This window comes from Haliotis rufescens, unplaced genomic scaffold, assembly GCF_023055435.1.
Source record: "Haliotis rufescens isolate VD_foot unplaced genomic scaffold, xgHalRufe1.0.p SCAF_8, whole genome shotgun sequence".
Taxonomy (NCBI): domain Eukaryota; kingdom Metazoa; phylum Mollusca; class Gastropoda; order Lepetellida; family Haliotidae; genus Haliotis; species Haliotis rufescens.
The window spans coordinates 32,983,590-33,005,930 of record NW_025964372.1 but is presented as its reverse complement, the minus strand read 5'-3'; the positions used below and the strand labels follow the sequence as shown (position 1 = coordinate 33,005,930).

At 48.1% G+C, this 22,341-nt stretch overlaps 1 protein-coding gene across 1 annotated transcript; it reads right to left on the bottom strand.

Annotated features, from left to right (window-relative positions):
- Window positions 1–526: 526 nt before the first annotated feature.
- LOC124114391 (deoxyhypusine synthase-like) lies at window positions 527–22,191 on the bottom strand. The gene is made up of 9 exons (XM_048389065.1): window positions 22,086–22,191; window positions 21,102–21,326; window positions 17,574–17,738; window positions 16,527–16,745; window positions 16,260–16,346; window positions 15,231–15,336; window positions 13,946–14,049; window positions 13,341–13,466; window positions 527–2,292 (listed from the first exon to the last, which is right to left on the bottom strand). Exons 2-9 carry the CDS (start codon window positions 21,294–21,296, stop codon window positions 2,194–2,196), a joined length of 1,101 nt encoding a protein of 366 aa, XP_048245022.1. The 5' UTR covers window positions 21,297–21,326; window positions 22,086–22,191; the 3' UTR covers window positions 527–2,193.
- Window positions 22,192–22,341: the final 150 nt, after the last annotated feature.

Here is a 22,341-nt window from a genome sequence, read left to right as displayed (position 1 = left end):
CTGCCTTACATGAACAATCAGGTGAAAGTACAACACAGTATTTAGTAGTGGTGATCGTTGACAGCATGGGTCATTCAGATTTTTTTTGGAAAACTGTCAGTGGTCAATATATATATATATATAAAAATCTGACCCTTTAATCTATTATTATTTGTATACAGTAAACAACGTTTATAACAAACTGACTGATATAACAAACTTATTTCTAAGTCCTGGCCATTTGCTGTATATATGTTTATGAAGAACTACGGTTATTGCAAACTAAAATTAGTGGTCGTTGTAAACGTAGTTTACTGTATTTGTGTATTTTTATTTTTTTTATATCAACAAATATATTTACTGTGCACTAAACAATGTCAAAACTATCACTTCCACAGTCAGATTCGCTTGTTGTTTAACGCCAAACTCAGCAATATTCCAGCTGTATGACAGCGGTTTGTAAATAATCAAGTCTGGACCAGACAATCCAGTGATTGACATCATGACAATTTGGATACGATGACATGCATCAACCAAGTCAGTGAGCCTGACCACCCGATCCCGTTAGTGGCCTTATACGACAAGAATAGTCGCCTTTTACTGCAAGCATGGGTTGCTGAAGACCTATTCTCTACCCGGATCTTCACGGGTCTCATGTATATGGTCTCTGTTGTAATGCACCAAGTGTTTTAGTGTCTACTGTTACACCTCTAGTATGTAGGTATTGCTGGTATAAATGTTTGAAATGAAACCAGTGCTTCTCGTGGTCTCAACAACTTGGCTATCTGACACCCAATTGAAAATAACTTGAAGATATTACAAGAAATAAGTGAGTAAGTTTGCCCTAACACCACTTGAAACAGTATTTATGGTGAAATTCAAAAACATGTCAATGGTGCTGAAAAATGTAATGAGGGCAAATATGTTATTGGGACCCACGATCATAGGGTTGTCGTGCCCAAGGGACACAACTCTGCACAGGACAAATGAACCACTGATCAAGAATCAAGACAAATACGACCCCTGGCACATGTTATCAACACAACCAAGAAACATTAAAGTAGAGTATAATGAGCATATACTGTACAACAGCTTTCACCTCTGTCTCTGTCAACGGTATATCACAATCAAGACACAGTCAGTATCAGGTGATGATATCAACATTTCCCAGGATCTAACATGATATCATTTGGATCTGTTTGGTGTTGCATGATAGCAACATTTCCCAGGATCTAACATGATATCATTTGGATCTGTTTGGTGTTGCATGATAGCAACATTTCCCAGGATCTAACATGATATCATTTGGATCTGTTTGGTGTTACATGATAGCAACATTTCCCAGGATCTAACATGATATCATTTGGATCTGTTTGGTGTTACATGATAGCAACATTTCCCAGGATCTAACATGATATCATTTGGATCTGTTTGGTGTTGCATGATAGCAACATTTCCCAGGATCTAACGTGATATCATTTGGATCTGTTTGGTGTTACATGATAGCAACATTTCCCAGGATCTAACATGATATCATTTGGATCTGTTTGGTGTTACATGATAATATCTATATCTGCCAGCCCTTGAACAGTAATTGCAATATGATGTATCATGATATCCTGTACAGGATTTATGATATCAGTATCTACATCCACATGGATATCATCTGGATATGGTCATATGCTCAACTTGCAAACAGATATCACTAAAAGAGTGACATAAAGGTGTACTGATTGGCCCATCATTAATAGCATCCAACAAGCAAATGATATCACTGGGGATCCACTTTGACAATATGAACTATTCCTGAGGTCAAAGATGTGGTGTAACCATGGCAAATGTAGATCAGTTCAGTGGTGCTTCAGAGATCCAGACTCGTCATGCAGGGTCTGAGAGATGGTGATGTAACCATGGTAACTATAGATCAGTTCAGCGGTGCTTCAGAGATCCAGACTCGTCATGCAGGGTCTGAGAGATGGTGATGTAACCATGGTAACTGTAGATCAGTTCAGTGGTGCTTCATACATCCAGGCCCACCATGTTAGTTCTGACAAATACTGATTAAACCAGGGTAACAATACATCAGTTCAGTAGTGCTTCATAGATCCAGGTCCAGTATGCAGGGTCTGAAAGATGGTGATGTAACCATGGCAACAAGCAGGATCTGGTGTCTTGAGATATCACAGTGCTGCAGACAAGTCTGAAATCTACACATCATGGTCGGATCTTGTAGAAGGCATCATATTCCTTTTCCCGTCTTGCAAATGTTTCTGCCACCATCAGTGGGAACACAAGACTTGCCTCAGCACACACCTGGGGAATAAACAACATAATTCAACATCTCTATGAGTGGGAACACTAGACTTGCCTCAGCACACACCTGGGGTATAAACAACATAATTCAACCCCTCTATTAGTGGGAACACTAGACTTGCCTCAGCACACACCTGGGGAATAAACAACATAATTCAACCCCTCTATTAGTGGGAACACTAGACTTGCCTCAGCACACACCTGGGGAATACACAACATAATTCAACCCCTCTATTAGTGGGAACACTAGACTTGCGGAGCATCTCACCCTGATCAGCTGGGGCACCTCACCCTGATCAGCTGGGGCACCTCACCCTTATCCATCACCCTATGGACAGAGCTAGGGCACCTCACCCTGATCCGTCACCTCGCCCTGATAAGCTGGGACATCTCACCCTGGTCAGTCACCCTATGGACAGAGCTGGAACATCTCACCCTGATCCGACACCCTATGGACAGAGCTGGGGCACCTCACCCTCATGAGCTGGGACACCTCACCCTGGTCAGTCATCCTATGTACAGAGCTGGGACACCTCATCCTAATGAGCTGGGACACCACACCCTGGTCAGCTGGGACATCTCACCCTGATCAGTCACCCTATGTACCGAGCTGATCCGTCACCCTATGTACCGAGCTGGGACACCTCGCCCTGATCAGCTGGGACACCTCACCCTGGTCAGTCACCCTATGGACAGAGCTGGGACACATCACCCTGGTCAGTCACCCTATGTACAGAGCTGGGACAGCTCACCCTGGTCAGTCACCCTATGTACAGAGCTGGGACACCTCACCCTGGTCAGTCACCCTATGTACAGAGCTGGGACAGCTCACCCTGGTCAGTCACCCTATGTACAGAGCTGGGACAGCTCACCCTGGTCAGTCACCCTATGTACAGAGCTGGGACAGCTCACCCTGGTCAGTCACCCTATGTACAGAGCTGGGACACATCACCCTGGTCAGTCACCCTATGGACAGAGCTGGGACACCTCACCCTGGTCAGTCACCCTATGGACAGAGCTGGGACACCTCACCCTGGTCAGTCACCCTATGGACAGAGCTGGGACACCTCACCCTGGTCAGTCACCCTATGGACAGAGCTGGGACACATCACCCTGGTCAGTCACCCTATGGACAGAGCTGGGACACATCACCCTGGTCAGTCACCCTATGTACAGAGCTGGGACACATCACCCTGGTCAGTCACCCTATGGACAGAGCTGGGACACATCATCCTGGTCAGTCACCCTATGGACAGAGCTGGGACAGCTCACCCTGGTCAGTCACCCTATGGACAGAGCTGGGACACATCACCCTGGTCAGTCACCCTATGTACAGAGCTGGGACAGCTCACCCTGGTCAGTCACCCTATGTACAGAGCTGGGACACCTCACCCTGGTCAGTCACCCTATGTACAGAGCTGGGACAGCTCACCCTGGTCAGTCACCCTATGGACAGAGCTGGGACACATCACCCTGGTCAGTCACCCTATGTACAGAGCTGGGACAGCTCACCCTGGTCAGTCACCCTATGGACAGAGCTGGGACAGCTCACCCTGGTCAGTCACCCTATGTACAGAGCTGGGACAGCTCACCCTGGTCAGTCACCCTATGTACAGAGCTGGGACACATCACCCTGGTCAGTCACCCTATGTACAGAGCTGGGACACATCACCCTGGTCAGTCACCCTATGGACAGAGCTGGGACACCTCACCCTGGTCAGTCACCCTATGGACAGAGCTGGGACAGCTCACCCTGGTCAGTCACCCTATGTACAGAGCTGGGACAGCTCACCCTGGTCAGTCACCCTATGGACAGAGCTGGGACACCTCACCCTGGTCAGTCACACCATGGACAGAGCTGGGACACATCACCCTGGTCAGTCACCCTATGAACAGAGCTGGGACACATCACCCTGGTCAGTCACCCTATGTACAGAGCTGGGACACATCACCTTGATCAGCTGGGACACCTCACCCTGGTCAGTCACCCTATGTACAGAGCTGGGACACATCACCCTGGGCAGTCACCCTATGGACAGAGCTGGGACACTTCACCCTGGTCAGTCACCCTATGTACAGAGCTGGGACACCTCACCCTGGTCAGTCACCCTATATACAGAGCTGGGACACATCACCCTGGTCAGTCACCCTATGTAAAGAGCTTGGACACATCACCTTGATCAGCTGGGACACCTCACCCTGGTCAGTCACCCTATGTAAAGAGCTTGGACACATCACCTTGATCAACTGGGACACCTCACCCTGGTCAGTCACCCTATGGACAGAGCTGGGACACCTCACCCTGGTCAGTCACCCTATGTACAGAGCAGGGACACATCACCCTGGTCAGTCACCCTATGGACAGAGCTGGGACACCTCACCCTGGTCAGTCACCCTATGTACAGAGCTGGGACACACCACCTTGATCAGCTGGGACACCTCACCCTGGTCAGTCACCCTATGGACAGAGCTGGGACAACTCACCCTGGTCAGTCACCCTATGTACAGAGCTGGGACACCTCACCCTGGTCAGTCACCCTATGTAAAGAGCTTGGACACATCACCTTGATCAGCTTGGACACCTCACCCTGGTCAGTCACCCTATGGACAGAGCTGGGACACATCACCCTGGTCAGTCACCCTATGTAAAGAGCTTGGACACATCACCTTGATCAGCTGGGACACCTCACCCTGGTCAGTCACCCTATGTAAAGAGCTTGGACACATCACCTTGATCAGCTGGGACACCTCACCCTGGTCAGTCACCCTATGGACAGAGCTGGGACACCTCACCCTAATCAGTCACCCTATGTACAGAGCAGGGACACATCACCCTGGTCAGTCACCCTATGGACAGAGCTGGGACACCTCACCCTGGTCAGTCACCCTATGTACAGAGCTGGGACACATCACCTTGATCAGCTGGGACACCTCACCCTGGTCAGTCACCCTATGTAAAGAGCTTGGACACATCACCCTGGTCAGTCACCCTATGGACAGAGCTGGGACACCTCACCCTGGTCAGTCACCCTATGTACAGAGCTGGGACACCTCACCCTGGTCAGTCACCCTATGTACAGAGCAGGGACACATCACCTTGATCAGCTTGGACACCTCACCCTGGTCAGTCACCCTATGTAAAGAGCTTGGACACATCACCTTGATCAGCTGGGACACCTCACCCTGGTCAGTCACCCTATGGACAGAGCTGGGACACATCACCCTGGTCAGTCACCCTATGTAAAGAGCTTGGACACATCACCTTGATCAGCTGGGACAGCTCACCCTGGTCAGTCACCCTATGTACAGAGCTGGGACAGCTCACCCTGGTCAGTCACCCTATGTACAGAGCTGGGACAGCTCACCCTGGTCAGTCACCCTATGTACAGAGCTGGGACACATCACCCTGGTCAGTCACCCTATGGACAGAGCTGGGACACCTCACCCTGGTCAGTCACCCTATGGACAGAGCTGGGACACCTCACCCTGGTCAGTCACCCTATGGACAGAGCTGGGACACCTCACCCTGGTCAGTCACCCTATGGACAGAGCTGGGACACATCACCCTGGTCAGTCACCCTATGGACAGAGCTGGGACACATCACCCTGGTCAGTCACCCTATGTACAGAGCTGGGACACATCACCCTGGTCAGTCACCCTATGGACAGAGCTGGGACACATCATCCTGGTCAGTCACCCTATGGACAGAGCTGGGACAGCTCACCCTGGTCAGTCACCCTATGGACAGAGCTGGGACACATCACCCTGGTCAGTCACCCTATGGACAGAGCTGGGACAGCTCACCCTGGTCAGTCACCCTATGTACAGAGCTGGGACACCTCACCCTGGTCAGTCACCCTATGTACAGAGCTGGGACAGCTCACCCTGGTCAGTCACCCTATGGACAGAGCTGGGACACATCACCCTGGTCAGTCACCCTATGTACAGAGCTGGGACAGCTCACCCTGGTCAGTCACCCTATGGACAGAGCTGGGACAGCTCACCCTGGTCAGTCACCCTATGTACAGAGCTGGGACAGCTCACCCTGGTCAGTCACCCTATGTACAGAGCTGGGACACATCACCCTGGTCAGTCACCCTATGGACAGAGCTGGGACACCTCACCCTGGTCAGTCACCCTATGTACAGAGCTGGGACAGCTCACCCTGGTCAGTCACCCTATGTACAGAGCTGGGACAGCTCACCCTGGTCAGTCACCCTATGTACAGAGCTGGGACACCTCACCCTGGTCAGTCACCCTATGTACAGAGCAGGGACACATCACCTTGATCAGCTTGGACACCTCACCCTGGTCAGTCACCCTATGTAAAGAGCTTGGACACATCACCTTGATCAGCTGGGACACCTCACCCTGGTCAGTCACCCTATGGACAGAGCTGGGACACATCACCCTGGTCAGTCACCCTATGTAAAGAGCTTGGACACATCACCTTGATCAGCTGGGACACCTCACCCTGGTCAGTCACCCTATGTACAGAGCTGGGACAGCTCACCCTGGTCAGTCACCCTATGTACAGAGCTGGGACAGCTCACCCTGGTCAGTCACCCTATGTACAGAGCTGGGACACATCACCCTGGTCAGTCACCCTATGGACAGAGCTGGGACACCTCACCCTGGTCAGTCACCCTATGGACAGAGCTGGGACACCTCACCCTGGTCAGTCACCCTATGGACAGAGCTGGGACACCTCACCCTGGTCAGTCACCCTATGGACAGAGCTGGGACACATCACCCTGGTCAGTCACCCTATGGACAGAGCTGGGACACATCACCCTGATCAGTCACCCTATGTACAGAGCTGGGACACATCACCCTGGTCAGTCACCCTATGGACAGAGCTGGGACACATCATCCTGGTCAGTCACCCTATGGACAGAGCTGGGACAGCTCACCCTGGTCAGTCACCCTATGGACAGAGCTGGGACACATCACCCTGGTCAGTCACCCTATGTACAGAGCTGGGACAGCTCACCCTGGTCAGTCACCCTATGTACAGAGCTGGGACACCTCACCCTGGTCAGTCACCCTATGTACAGAGCTGGGACAGCTCACCCTGGTCAGTCACCCTATGGACAGAGCTGGGACACATCACCCTGGTCAGTCACCCTATGTACAGAGCTGGGACAGCTCACCCTGGTCAGTCACCCTATGGACAGAGCTGGGACAGCTCACCCTGGTCAGTCACCCTATGTACAGAGCTGGGACAGCTCACCCTGGTCAGTCACCCTATGTACAGAGCTGGGACACATCACCCTGGTCAGTCACCCTATGGACAGAGCTGGGACACCTCACCCTGGTCAGTCACCCTATGTACAGAGCTGGGACAGCTCACCCTGGTCAGTCACCCTATGTACAGAGCTGGGACAGCTCACCCTGGTCAGTCACCCTATGTACAGAGCTGGGACAGCTCACCCTGGTCAGTCACCCTATGTACAGAGCTGGGACACATCACCCTGGTCAGTCACCCTATGGACAGAGCTGGGACACCTCACCCTGGTCAGTCACGCTATGTACAGAGCTGGGACACCTCACCCTGGTCAGTCACCCTATGGACAGAGCTGGGACACCTCACCCTGGTCAGTCACCCTATGGACAGAGCTGGGACACATCACCCTGGTCAGTCACCCTATGGACTGAGCTGGGACACCTCACCCTGGTCAGTCACCCTATGTACAGAGCTGGGACACATCACCCTGGTCAGTCACCCTATGGACAGAGCTGGGACACATCATCCTGGTCAGTCACCCTATGTACAGAGCTGGGACAGCTCACCCTGGTCAGTCACCCTATGGACAGAGCTGGGACACCTCACCCTGGTCAGTCACCCTATGGACAGAGTTGGGACACATCACCCTGGTCAGTCACCCTATGGACAGAGCTGGGACACCTCACCCTGGTCAGTCACCCTATGGACAGAGCTGGGACACCTCACCCTGGTCAGTCACCCTATGGACAGAGCTGGGACACATCACCCTGGTCAGTCACCCTATGGACAGAGCTGGGACACATCACCCTGGTCAGTCACCCTATGTACAGAGCTGGGACACATCACCCTGGTCAGTCACCCTATGGACAGAGCTGGGACACATCATCCTGGTCAGTCACCCTATGGACAGAGCTGGGACAGCTCACCCTGGTCAGTCACCCTATGGACAGAGCTGGGACACATCACCCTGGTCAGTCACCCTATGTACAGAGCTGGGACAGCTCACCCTGGTCAGTCACCCTATGTACAGAGCTGGGACACCTCACCCTGGTCAGTCACCCTATGTACAGAGCTGGGACAGCTCACCCTGGTCAGTCACCCTATGGACAGAGCTGGGACACATCACCCTGGTCAGTCACCCTATGTACAGAGCTGGGACAGCTCACCCTGGTCAGTCACCCTATGGACAGAGCTGGGACAGCTCACCCTGGTCAGTCACCCTATGTACAGAGCTGGGACAGCTCACCCTGGTCAGTCACCCTATGTACAGAGCTGGGACACATCACCCTGGTCAGTCACCCTATGGACAGAGCTGGGACACCTCACCCTGGTCAGTCACCCTATGTACAGAGCTGGGACAGCTCACCCTGGTCAGTCACCCTATGTACAGAGCTGGGACAGCTCACCCTGGTCAGTCACCCTATGTACAGAGCTGGGACAGCTCACCCTGGTCAGTCACCCTATGTACAGAGCTGGGACACATCACCCTGGTCAGTCACCCTATGGACAGAGCTGGGACACCTCACCCTGGTCAGTCACGCTATGTACAGAGCTGGGACACCTCACCCTGGTCAGTCACCCTATGGACAGAGCTGGGACACCTCACCCTGGTCAGTCACCCTATGGACAGAGCTGGGACACATCACCCTGGTCAGTCACCCTATGGACTGAGCTGGGACACCTCACCCTGGTCAGTCACCCTATGTACAGAGCTGGGACACATCACCCTGGTCAGTCACCCTATGGACAGAGCTGGGACACATCATCCTGGTCAGTCACCCTATGTACAGAGCTGGGACAGCTCACCCTGGTCAGTCACCCTATGGACAGAGCTGGGACACCTCACCCTGGTCAGTCACCCTATGGACAGAGTTGGGACACATCACCCTGGTCAGTCACCCTATGGACAGAGCTGGGACACATCACCCTGGTCAGTCACCCTATGGACAGAGCTGGGACACATCATCCTGGTCAGTCACCCTATGTACAGAGCTGGGACACATCACCCTGGTCAGTCACCCTATGGACAGAGCTGGGACACCTCACCCTGGTCAGTCACCCTATGGACAGAGCTGGGACACCTCACCCTGGTCAGTCACCCTATGGACAGAGCTGGGACACATCACCCTGGTCAGTCACCCTATGTACAGAGCTGGGACACATCATCCTGGTCAGTCACCCTATGTACAGAGCTGGGACAGCTCACCCTGGTCAGTCACCCTATGGACAGAGCTGGGACACATCATCCTGGTCAGTCACCCTATGTACACAGCTGGGACAGCTCACCCTGGTCAGTCACCCTATGTACAGAGCTGGGACACCTCACCCTGGTCAGTCACCCTATGTACAGAGCTGGGACAGCTCACCCTGGTCAGTCACCCTATGGACAGAGCTGGGACACATCACCCTGGTCAGTCACCCTATGTACAGAGCTGGGACAGCTCACCCTGGTCAGTCACCCTATGTACAGAGCTGGGACAGCTCACCCTGGTCAGTCACCCTATGTACAGAGCTGGGACAGCTCACCCTGGTCAGTCACCCTATGTACAGAGCTGGGACACATCACCCTGGTCAGTCACCCTATGGACAGAGCTGGGACACCTCACCCTGGTCAGTCACCCTATGGACAGAGCTGGGACAGCTCACCCTGGTCAGTCACCCTATGTACAGAGCTGGGACAGCTCACCCTGGTCAGTCACCCTATGGACAGAGCTGGGACACCTCACCCTGGTCAGTCACACCATGGACAGAGCTGGGACACATCACCCTGGTCAGTCACCCTATGAACAGAGCTGGGACACATCACCCTGGTCAGTCACCCTATGTACAGAGCTGGGACACATCACCTTGATCAGCTGGGACACCTCACCCTGGTCAGTCACCATATGTACAGAGCTGGGACACATCACCCTGGGCAGTCACCCTATGGACAGAGCTGGGACACTTCACCCTGGTCAGTCACCCTATGTACAGAGCTGGGACACCTCACCCTGGTCAGTCACCCTATATACAGAGCTGGGACACATCACCCTGGTCAGTCACCCTATGTAAAGAGCTTGGACACATCACCTTGATCAGCTGGGACACCTCACCCTGGTCAGTCACCCTATGTAAAGAGCTTGGACACATCACCTTGATCAGCTGGGACACCTCACCCTGGTCAGTCACCCTATGGACAGAGCTGGGACACCTCACCCTGGTCAGTCACCCTATGTACAGAGCAGGGACACATCACCCTGGTCAGTCACCCTATGGACAGAGCTGGGACACCTCACCCTGGTCAGTCACCCTATGTACAGAGCTGGGACACACCACCTTGATCAGCTGGGACACCTCACCCTGGTCAGTCACCCTATGGACAGAGCTGGGACAACTCACCCTGGTCAGTCACCCTATGTACAGAGCTGGGACACCTCACCCTGGTCAGTCACCCTATGTAAAGAGCTTGGACACATCACCTTGATCAGCTTGGACACCTCACCCTGGTCAGTCACCCTATGGACAGAGCTGGGACACATCACCCTGGTCAGTCACCCTATGTAAAGAGCTTGGACACATCACCTTGATCAGCTGGGACACCTCACCCTGGTCAGTCACCCTATGTAAAGAGCTTGGACACATCACCTTGATCAGCTGGGACACCTCACCCTGGTCAGTCACCCTATGGACAGAGCTGGGACACCTCACCCTAATCAGTCACCCTATGTACAGAGCAGGGACACATCACCCTGGTCAGTCACCCTATGGACAGAGCTGGGACACCTCACCCTGGTCAGTCACCCTATGTACAGAGCTGGGACACATCACCTTGATCAGCTGGGACACCTCACCCTGGTCAGTCACCCTATGTAAAGAGCTTGGACACATCACCCTGGTCAGTCACCCTATGGACAGAGCTGGGACACCTCACCCTGGTCAGTCACCCTATGTACAGAGCTGGGACACCTCACCCTGGTCAGTCACCCTATGTACAGAGCAGGGACACATCACCTTGATCAGCTTGGACACCTCACCCTGGTCAGTCACCCTATGTAAAGAGCTTGGACACATCACCTTGATCAGCTGGGACACCTCACCCTGGTCAGTCACCCTATGGACAGAGCTGGGACACATCACCCTGGTCAGTCACCCTATGTAAAGAGCTTGGACACATCACCTTGATCAGCTGGGACACCTCACCCTGGTCAGTCACCCTATGTAAAGAGCTTGGACACATCACCTTGATCAGCTGGGACACCTCACCCTGGTCAGTCACCCTATGTAAAGAGCTTGGACACATCACCCTGGTCAGTCACCCTATGGACAGAGCTGGGACACCTCACCCTGGTCAGTCACCCTATGTACAGAGCTGGGACACCTCACCCTGGTCAGTCACCCTATGTACAGAGCAGGGACACATCACCTTGATCAGCTTGGACACCTCACCCTGGTCAGTCACCCTATGTAAAGAGCTTGGACACATCACCTTGATCAGCTGGGACACCTCACCCTGGTCAGTCACCCTATGGACAGAGCTGGGACACATCACCCTGGTCAGTCACCCTATGTAAAGAGCTTGGACACATCACCTTGATCAGCTGGGACACCTCACCCTGGTCAGTCACCCTATGTAAAGAGCTTGGACACATCACCTTGATCAGCTGGGACACCTCACCCTGGTCAGTCACCCTATGGACAGAGCTGGGACACATCATCCTGGTCAGTCACCCTATGTACAGAGCAGGGACACATCACCTTGGTCAGTCACCCTATGGACAGAGCTGGGACACCTCACCCTGGTCAGTCACCCTATGTACAGAGCTGGGACACATCACCTTGATCAGCTGGGACACCTCACCCTGGTCAGTCACCCTATGTAAAGAGCTTGGACACATCACCCTGGTCAGTCACCCTATGGACAGAGCTGGGACACCTCACCCTGGTCAGTCACCCTATGTACAGAGCTGGGACACCTCACCCTGGTCAGTCACCCTATGTACAGAGCAGGGACACATCACCCTAGTCAGTCACCCTATGTACAGAGCTGGGACACATCACCCTGGTCAGTCACCCTATGTACAGAGCTGGGACACATCACCTTGATCAGCTGGGACACCTCACCCTGGTCAGTCACCCTATGTACAGAGCTGGGACACCTCACCCTGGTCAGTCACGCTATGTACAGAGCTGGGACACCTCACCCTGGTCAGTCACCCTATGTACAGAGCTGGGACACATCATCCTGGTCAGTCACCCTATGGACAGAGCTGGGACACATCACCCTGGTCAGTCACCCTATGTACAGAGCTGGGACACATCATCCTGGTCAGTCACCCTATGTACAGAGCTGGGACACTTCACCCTGGTCAGTCACCCTATGGACAGAGCTGGGACACATCACCCTGGTCAGTCACCCTATGTACAGAGCTGGGACAAATCATCCTGGTCAGTCACCCTATGGACAGAGCTGGGACACATCATCCTGGTCAGTCACCCTATGTATAGAGCTGGGACACATCATCCTGGTCAGTCACCCTATGTCTAGAGCTGGGACACATCACCCTGGTCAGTCACCCTATGGACAGAGCTGGGACACATCATCCTGGTCAGTCACCCTATGGACAGAGCTGGGACACATCATCCTGGTCAGTCACCCTATGTATAGAGCTGGGACACATCATCCTGGTCAGTCACCCTATGTATAGAGCTGGGACACATCACCCTGGTCAGTCACCCTATGTACAGAGCTGGGACACCTCACCCTGGTCAGTCACCCTATGGACAGAGCTGGGACACATCACCCTGGTCAGCCACCCTATGGACAGAGCTGGGACACCTTACCTTGACAGGCTTGGCTGTTTTCCTGATCTTGCCCCATGAGATTGCCTCGTCTGGGCTGGCTCCCGAATCACTGCCGTCAAACTCAGATGCTGTGTTGAGGTACACGGAGAAATCTGCACCATTACGCTGAAGCACATACAGAAATATGGCTGCATACAATACACAGGTCACATCTCAAGGCACCGTTTTTCTCATACATTCTGGGAAAACACGGATTACATGGTGAATCCAGGATTCCAGTTCTCTTAGACTTATATGCAATCTATTTATATACACAGTTGCTTTTACATAAACTGAAACCTCACACTAATGAGCTGATATATTTCATAATTTTCAACACTTATCTTTTAACTTCCAAACAGTGTAACTTCAATGCAAGCTGATGTAGCTTCTGGTAAACATTAGAAGTGAAAATAGCAGATTTCATGACATTTCAACCATCTTTTGGCTAACAGCCCTTTTCCAACTCTTTTCCAGGCTTCGAAACATTTGAATTAAATTCCATGATTTTACCAGGATGTAACGGCCTGTATGACCCAAGTAACACTTTGTTACTGTTCATGTCACCAGTGTCAAGGAGAGAACAGGTCAATAGAGCTCCTCACCATGAGGTTGGCGTTGGCGGTGTGGTGTTTGACGACGCCACCACCCAGGATGATCATGCCGGTGTTGACAGCATAAACGGCCTGGCTGTTCACCCTCCGGATGTCTGAAACACACAGCATGATTAATCCCCAATCACAAAGAAATTTACGGAAATTATGGCTACTTGATGATGCAATAACTTCCTGTAGCCTTACCTTCCACCCTCCAGCCCTAGATTCCACCATTTTAAGGTGAGCTAACCCCTACTATGGCTACTTAATGATGTGATAATTCCATGGAGGCCCAAGGTGCTATTTGTATTGCTACTCAATGATGTGGTAATTCCATGGAGGCCCAAGGTGCTATTTGTATTGCTACTCAATGATGTGGTAATTCCATGGAGGCCCAAGGTGCTATTTGTATTGCTACTTAATGATGTGATAATTCCATGGAGGCCCAAGGTGCTATTGGTATTGCTACTTAATGATGTGATAATTCCATGGAGACCCTAGGTGCTATTGGTATTGCTACTTAATAATGTGATAATTCCATGGAGTCCCTAGGTGCTATTGGTATTGCTACTTAACATGACTTAATGAGCTGATAATTTCAAGGATTCCTACCTTCAACCATACTAAGATGAGCTAACAAACACTATTGCTACATAATATTGTGATAATTCCATGGAGACCGATCTTCAACCATGCAAAGGTGAGCTAATAGACAATATTGCTACTTAATGTGACAATCCAATAGAACAACATTCCACTAGGATAAGGTGAGCTAACAGTCACTACTGCTACTTAGTGTCACAATCCCATAGATCTACCTTCCACTCAGTTAAGGTGAGCTAACAGTCACTATTGCTACCTTCCACCATGTTAGGTGAGCTTACAGTCACTATTACTTCTTAATGTGACAATCCCATAGATCTACCTTCCACCATGCTAGGTGAGCTAACAGCCACTATATTGCTACTTAATGTGACAATCCCATAGATCTACCTTCCACTCTGGTAAGGTGAGCTAACAGCCACTAGTGCTACTTAATGTGACAATCCCATAGATCTACCTTCCACTCTGGTAAGGTGAGCTAACAATCATTAGTGCTACATTCCACCATGCTAGGTAAGCTAACAGTCACTATTGCTTCTTATTGTGATAATTCTATAGAACTACCTTCAACTATGGCAAGGTGAGCTAACAGCCACTATATTGCTACTAAATGTGACAATCCCATAGATCTACCTTCCACTCTGGTGAGGTTAGCTAACAGTCACTAGTGCTACTTAATGTGGAGCCCTACCTTCAACAAGGTCCAGCACAAGTCCAGGGTTCTTGAAGGAATGGAAGTAGATCATATCACCCAGAGAGCCGTCGGTCAGCGCTGGACAGAAGACTGGAATGTTGTTCTACACAGATGTAAACAGCAGTTATAGCAACAGGAATGAAACCATGCAAAATATAAATAACATGAGATTTCAAATCGGTGGGTCTTATTACTTCGCATTTGGTGCCCCGGAATTTGGAACCGACAGTATTCAGTGGCAAGGCAAGGGAGTTAAGTGACTTTAAAAGTCTAGTTTCAACCCTTGCCGAACTAGGCTGGAATTCTGGAGTTGCATTTTGGCTGGACTAATGAGTCTATGCATAGTCCAATCAAAATCGCGCAACAAACTAGACATTCGATTCGTAAACAACATGGATTTCAACGTGCAGATTTCGATCGACTGCAGGATTTGCCAAGCATGTGTACCCTCAACTGGGCATCGACAAATAATTTCCAAATTTATTCATTTTTTTAATCAAGGTGCTCAAATGCTTTGATGCACTTCGTGAGGTAAGGCCTATTTATTTACAATATAGATGTTGATTATCGATCAGATTGTCTTGACTGGGTGCCGCCTTTTTGTTTGAAGCAAATGCAAGTTATATGAGAAGTGGAATCTGATTGGTCAATAGAAGAGACGTAGAAGGCACATAACTCGTAATGGCCACTGGTGGTGCTAGGTGAGAAATCCCAGCTTAGTTCGGCAAGGGTGGTAACTGAACTTTTACAGTCAGTTAACTCCCTTGCCTTGGGAAGATGGTGAAAGACTGAAACACCACTTGTATCTCATCAAGTAAATTTGAAAGGTTTGATGATATGTAACTTAAAAACATAGGTCCTGCAGAAACATGGAAGACACACTTACATTTGTTTTGTAATGCAGAAACCATTTAAGCACAAATTGATACCAAGTCAACTGTCACAAGACAACATTGCTGAGTGCGGTCTTAAACAACATGCAAACACAACAGTGACAACAGTGAATGTTTATAACATTTCACTGACCTTGTAGGCCCAGTAGTAAATTGAGTCAGTGTTGTCGATCTCCTTCCCCAGACGTGCGATCATCTTGGACGGACTCCATGTGATCCCCTACAACAACCAAACAGAAGTCAGCATATATATTGTGATCTCTTAACTTACAAAGTTAAATCTGATTTTGTAGGGGAAGAAAATTGGAACTTGGAAACAACTGAAATGTCTTGTACAGAGAACAAATGCATACAGAAAACATAAAATATGTTCAAATAGTGGAAAGTAAGAGACGCTTACTTCTTCTTTTTGTTCGGCCACCATCTTGTCAAGGATAGGCATGACCCAGTCCTCGAAGAAGCAGTAGTTCTCATTAGGCACCAGCAGATTGCCTATACGGTTGATGCCTTTGTCCCTCAGGTCCCGCCCATTCAGTGCGAAGTCGCCCAGGTATGTGGGCGCCATACACTTGATGAAGTCTTCCTCTATCCCTCCTGCCGTTGTCACCACCACATCAACCTATGACAGTCCGGGTCAATGGTCAGGAGACATAGATCTTTTTATTAATGCATGGACTTGTTAGCAACGGTTATTAGACTGAAGTAAGTCATACTAGACATGAGCTTCGGATGAGTGACAATATATCATCAGACCTGAACCAAAAGACACTAAAGATTGATGTTGTCAGCAAAAATCAATGACCTCAGGGTTCCCGATGACCTTACACACACTCACTCACCTCTCAAATTACAAACATTTCCCAATTTGGGACAAAAAATAATAAGTTCTTTCCCAATTTTCCTGACATGAGCACTTAGTATAAAATTCTACATACCGGTACATCCCTCTAGGGCTGGGACGAGTCCAATTTTACTACACGGGTACCCACAACCCAATTACCCGACCCTACCCGGGTACCCGCTGTTGGTGTCAAGAGATAGGTACACAATGTCCGATTGGGAATAGTTTGACAGTAGCCCTAGCAGATAGATACATGTATAAAACGATGTGGTCATGCATACACTGAAGTTGACTGAAGCTTTAGCTTTGTTCAAACATGTTTAAGTCAGAAGGAACATGTTCATAGTCATGAAGAGATGCGAACATAAGAGACTTAAAATTGTCGTGTAACCATGTGGTTATATTGTGAATTTTTGTCATGAAACAATATATCATGTGACTAACCAAGGGCCCGGGTAGTCCTGTGGATATCCGGGTCCTACTCAGTACCTACCCGACCCGAGTACCCGAGTTACCCGTCCCAGCCCTCCATCCCTCTTGTTTTTGTTAGATTGGGCTTCTTCGTGAAGTTAATGGATCTCGTGTGACAGCTCACCAGGAACTCACCATGTTGTGTTGCACGAGATAGCGGATCACTTCTCGGACCCCAGCGGACACAAGGTTGGACGTGTAGCTGAGGAAGATGGTGCAGTTTGACCTCTCTCTCCCACAGGGGTTCAGATTCATGTGGTGTTGGTCTTCAGGCGACATCGGCTGGAGCTTACAGTCGATCTGAATACACATTACAACTGCTACTTTACACACTGTAATCAGTGGAGGACGTAACTTGACACGAGACACGACCCCCGTTACAATACAAGTGACTACCTGAGAGAGGGTTACATGTACACGAGACTAACTGTCAATAAACCATGGATTTCTGTAAATAGCACAAAACAATTCTTCAAGGGTTATTCATCAAAATAGTAAAAGATCAGGTAGTTATTAATAATTATACCAGTTATTGAAATAATACCAATTATTGAAATGGTAATATCGAATAATGATAGAATAATGTGCCAAAACATGAGTCATTGTCAGATACTGTGAGTATCATTTTCAGCATCCTCTGTTATCCAGCATCCTCTGTTTAATATTTTAAACCGGACATTTGAGATTCCCAATCGGACATGTCCGGCGCATATGACGGTTTCCGGACCCCTGGTTTGATATCTCCAATCTATCATCATAAATACCCTGGACCAATTCACTACCACAGCTTTATTCTGAGCCTGATTAGAAAGACAGGATGATGACAGCCATGAACTAGCCATCCAATCAAATTACTCTCAAAAGCAAAAGAAATGATGTGCTAGCAATATGAAAAAGGGAGATTGTTGCTTCACTTCTAAAACTGAAGTTATGGTAGCAAATAAGTCCATGGTTTATATCATACTAGAAAGGAAATATAAGAGAACTTAGTGTCATAATATGGACTATCATCAGCAGAACTTACTAGACCAAACAAAAGATGACAGTCTCAGACGTAGCGTGTACTCTAGACAGCCTATCGTCTCCTGTATGCAAGAAGGGTGCACTTGACACTAATTAATTCAATCCCCGTGACAAGCCCACTTAAGAGTGACCACAGCCTGTGTGATTAAAGCGTCCTGTATACATGGTATATATCCCCAAGCGTGATATTTATTGTCAATCGTTAATACGGAGGATTTCTGACCACGAACTGTGCAATTTCGTCATTGGCACACAAAAACATTCTGAGGATGAACCTTGTAATCTGCAAGCCTTAAGTTTATGTATTAGCTTTTATCTAACAAAAGTTAAGTATGATTACTTGAATGGGGACATGTTACGTCCTCTGCTGATTGAACTTAGACAAGTAGATTAAAAACAGACTGACATATAAAACTTGCAAAATGAAAGAATGTGTACTCAGAACTACAGATAAGCAGTGTTTTTCTGTAAAATACCCCCAAAATAGTCAAACCCCAATTACTTTCAATCAACTTGCGTACAGAAACGCATGCATTAAATGAAAAACTCAAATGTATAAAAACAGCATGCAAAAATACCCAATGAAGCTTTTTAAGCATGCGTACAAAAGAGCTAATTTCCAAAACACAATTACGAGCTAATTTACTTTCCGAGTCAAGCCTTTATATTTAGAACAGTTATTTATACATCTAAAACAATATTTCATTTTTTGTTAAATCTTAAAATGTTCACTAACTTTGGGAAAAAAACAATAGAGTGATGACTAGATGAGTGAAACAATATTGGTTGTTACCCAATGAAAAAATGTAATAACCGAATTAAAATAGAAACCATAGAGTAAAAACTCAATTGCTCAAAAAGTTATCTGGAGCTCTGGTGCTGCAAACGGATTGCTTAGAAATGTTGTTTAATTGGCAGCCTGGCAATCTGCACAATTTGTCCCTGCATATCATTACTCTTCTTTATTAGAAATTGTTGTTCAAATTTGAAAATTAAAAAAATTGGCATGGCAATGTAAATATCACATCCATTATTTGTTATATGTTGCATTTAATTAACATTTGTCAAAAAACTACATGCAGTTTTTTTTCACATTCTGCTAACTTGACAGGGTCAGTTGTCAGGGGAGCAATATCCACTGTAGCATGACATCACAGAATTCCAGAGCATCAACATGAACGTCTCATGGCTGTACGAGTTCACATGAACAAAGAGTGTGTCAGAAAATTACCCATTATTTTGTTGTACTCTTAATTTCTATAAACCTTATGTGTTGTCAGATTTGCAGGTGTAATAGGGCAGTTGATGCTCAGAAATATAAATATGGAAACCTCAGGATTACATCATGTGACGTACATGATCTAGGTGCCTATGATTTTTCAACTTTATAAGAAAGACAAGAGTGAGAAATTCTGACGTTTCTAGGAGTGAGTGAGTATGGTTTTACTCCGCTTTTAGCAATATTCCAGCAATATCGCGACAGGGGACACCAGAAATGGGCTTCACACATTGTACCCATGTCAGGAATCGAACCCGGGTCTTCGGCGTGACGAGCCAACGCTTTAACCACTAGTCTACCCGACCACCTCAAAAACTTCTAGTAAGATTTAGGAGCTAATTTTTAGAGTTCATTTCAGCCAAGTCTGTATAACATGGTATAACTGATTAAGGACAAGGATCAGAAATCCAAGATATGTATAGGTTAGAGCATGAGGGCCTGGTGTGTAATTGTTGAAATGGTTAGAGTCTGAGGCGCAGAGCTCCAGGATCCTAACCATTTCAACGATTAGACACCATGGTCCTCGTGCTCTAACCTATTTAAACCATTTCCAACATGTATAGCACCTAAAATGCTTCAAAAACATTGTTTTGTTAATGGCATTTTGAAAGATATTCAGCATGTTCAGAAACTATATGCTTACTGTGAGAACACTGTGCAAGTCACCCGTGTGATGCACATGAAATATGTTCTCTGAGCATCTCGCAATTTGCCGACTCGGGTTATGAAATGCATGTCCCAGGACAAGTATACCATTTATTTTGGACCAACGTGAGCACATGTATCAATCACTCAAACATTACTTGTCCATGTTGATGGGCCTATTATAATAAAACATAGCCCTGATCATAATAACAGTAATTTATTTTCTTTCTGTTCCAAATCATAAATACATACAAATACTGCAATGCATAAAGTAACATATTGTATAAAAACTGCATAAAACACATATTTTTGCATTTCATAACGGATAAATAATTGGTTGTGATGCAAGTAAATACGAAGATGTTAATTTCATACAATTTCTCCCTTGTCGCTGAGGCAGAAGACTACATTCGTAAGCCTTTCGGTTGGACTTCAAAGGTTTGAATCCCACTGGCGACAAACGTTTTTCATGAAACTGTTCTATCCTCAAGGTATCATCATTGCCAACTGGTGTTTTATCAATTAACAATGAAGTTATATGCGTGCAGTCAAAGACAAAGGAGCCATGGTTAAATTATGATTAGCGCCATGTATAAAGCTGATGCATTGCCTGAGTACTTAGCTGATCAGTGTGACCGTTAACCAGTTGAAAATGGGCGCCAGAGCTTGGAGCCGAGTCCGCCCTTAACGCCATTCCTACTTGTTGCCAGTCTTACCATTCTATTTATTTCCTCCACTGCCCTGCCAAAATTTGTTGCCTGGAAACCACTTCTCCTGTAGGATGTCATCAGCTTGTGGTAGTCGATGCCTTCGTTGAAATCATATCCCTTGACAGTCGGGGCTCCATCTGGCATGGGGGAGCTCTTCACCAGTACAGCCTCAGTGGCTACAGATGGGGGAAGATTCTCCATTCTAATGTGCCTAAATCGCTTATCGTTAAACTGTAAATAGACATATTACAGGGTTCTAAATTTACAGAAATCTGCTAATCTGAGAACAGTAAAATTCAGGAAGGACTAGTGACATTTCCTTGTGGACTACTATCTGGGCTAGAACTTAACACTAGCCCGCTAGCCCGAGGCTTATACAAATCCCTGTGGGCTAGTACAAACTAATGTAGCAGGGCGTGGAGTCATCCCACAGATGACATCCTTACCTTGTTAACTTCTTTGGTCATATGGACAAGGCGTCCGACCTCGGATCAGAAGGTCCGTGGTTCGAATCCCATCACGGGACTCGGAAATTTTATGGCCCCTACATTGGCGCCCAACGTGGGGCTGAGCACGTTCATATTAAATTTGAGCAAAATATGCCTCAGTACCCTATTATGCAGCCCGGGACGTGTCTTCTGTTGACAGGGGAGTATGTAGCAGGGCGTGGAGTCATCCCACAGATGACATCCTTACCTTGTCAGCTTCCTGACGGGGTTAACCTCTTTGGTCATGTGGACAATGCGTCCGACCTCGGATTAGAAGGTCCGTGGTTCGAATCCCATCACGGGATGGCCGCTACACTAACATTGGACAATGATAGCAAAGATCAGTCATGTCACTCACCAGGCCTAATCTTTAGAGAGTGAATCTGAGTTAGTGCCAGCACTATATATGCAGGATATATGTATGATATGAAGGCAGTTATTTCCATAGCCATAACCGAATTAACCTATGAGCATTTACTTCGCGCATACATAGAATACTTACATGGAACTGTTATCAAGTAAATAAGTGCAAAATCGGGCGATCAACTCGGAAACCGGCTATGTTGTTGTGATTTCACCACAAACGCACATGCTTCCGGTCATTCCTGACATGCGCGTTCACAGTAGCCTCTAAATATAAGACAAACCTTTTGTGAATAATTGACAAGTTTGCAAATAATTATTTTCTTTGGAAACTATATTTACGATGATGGTAAAAAATATCCCATTTACGTCAAATAAACGATAAATAGGGTAGA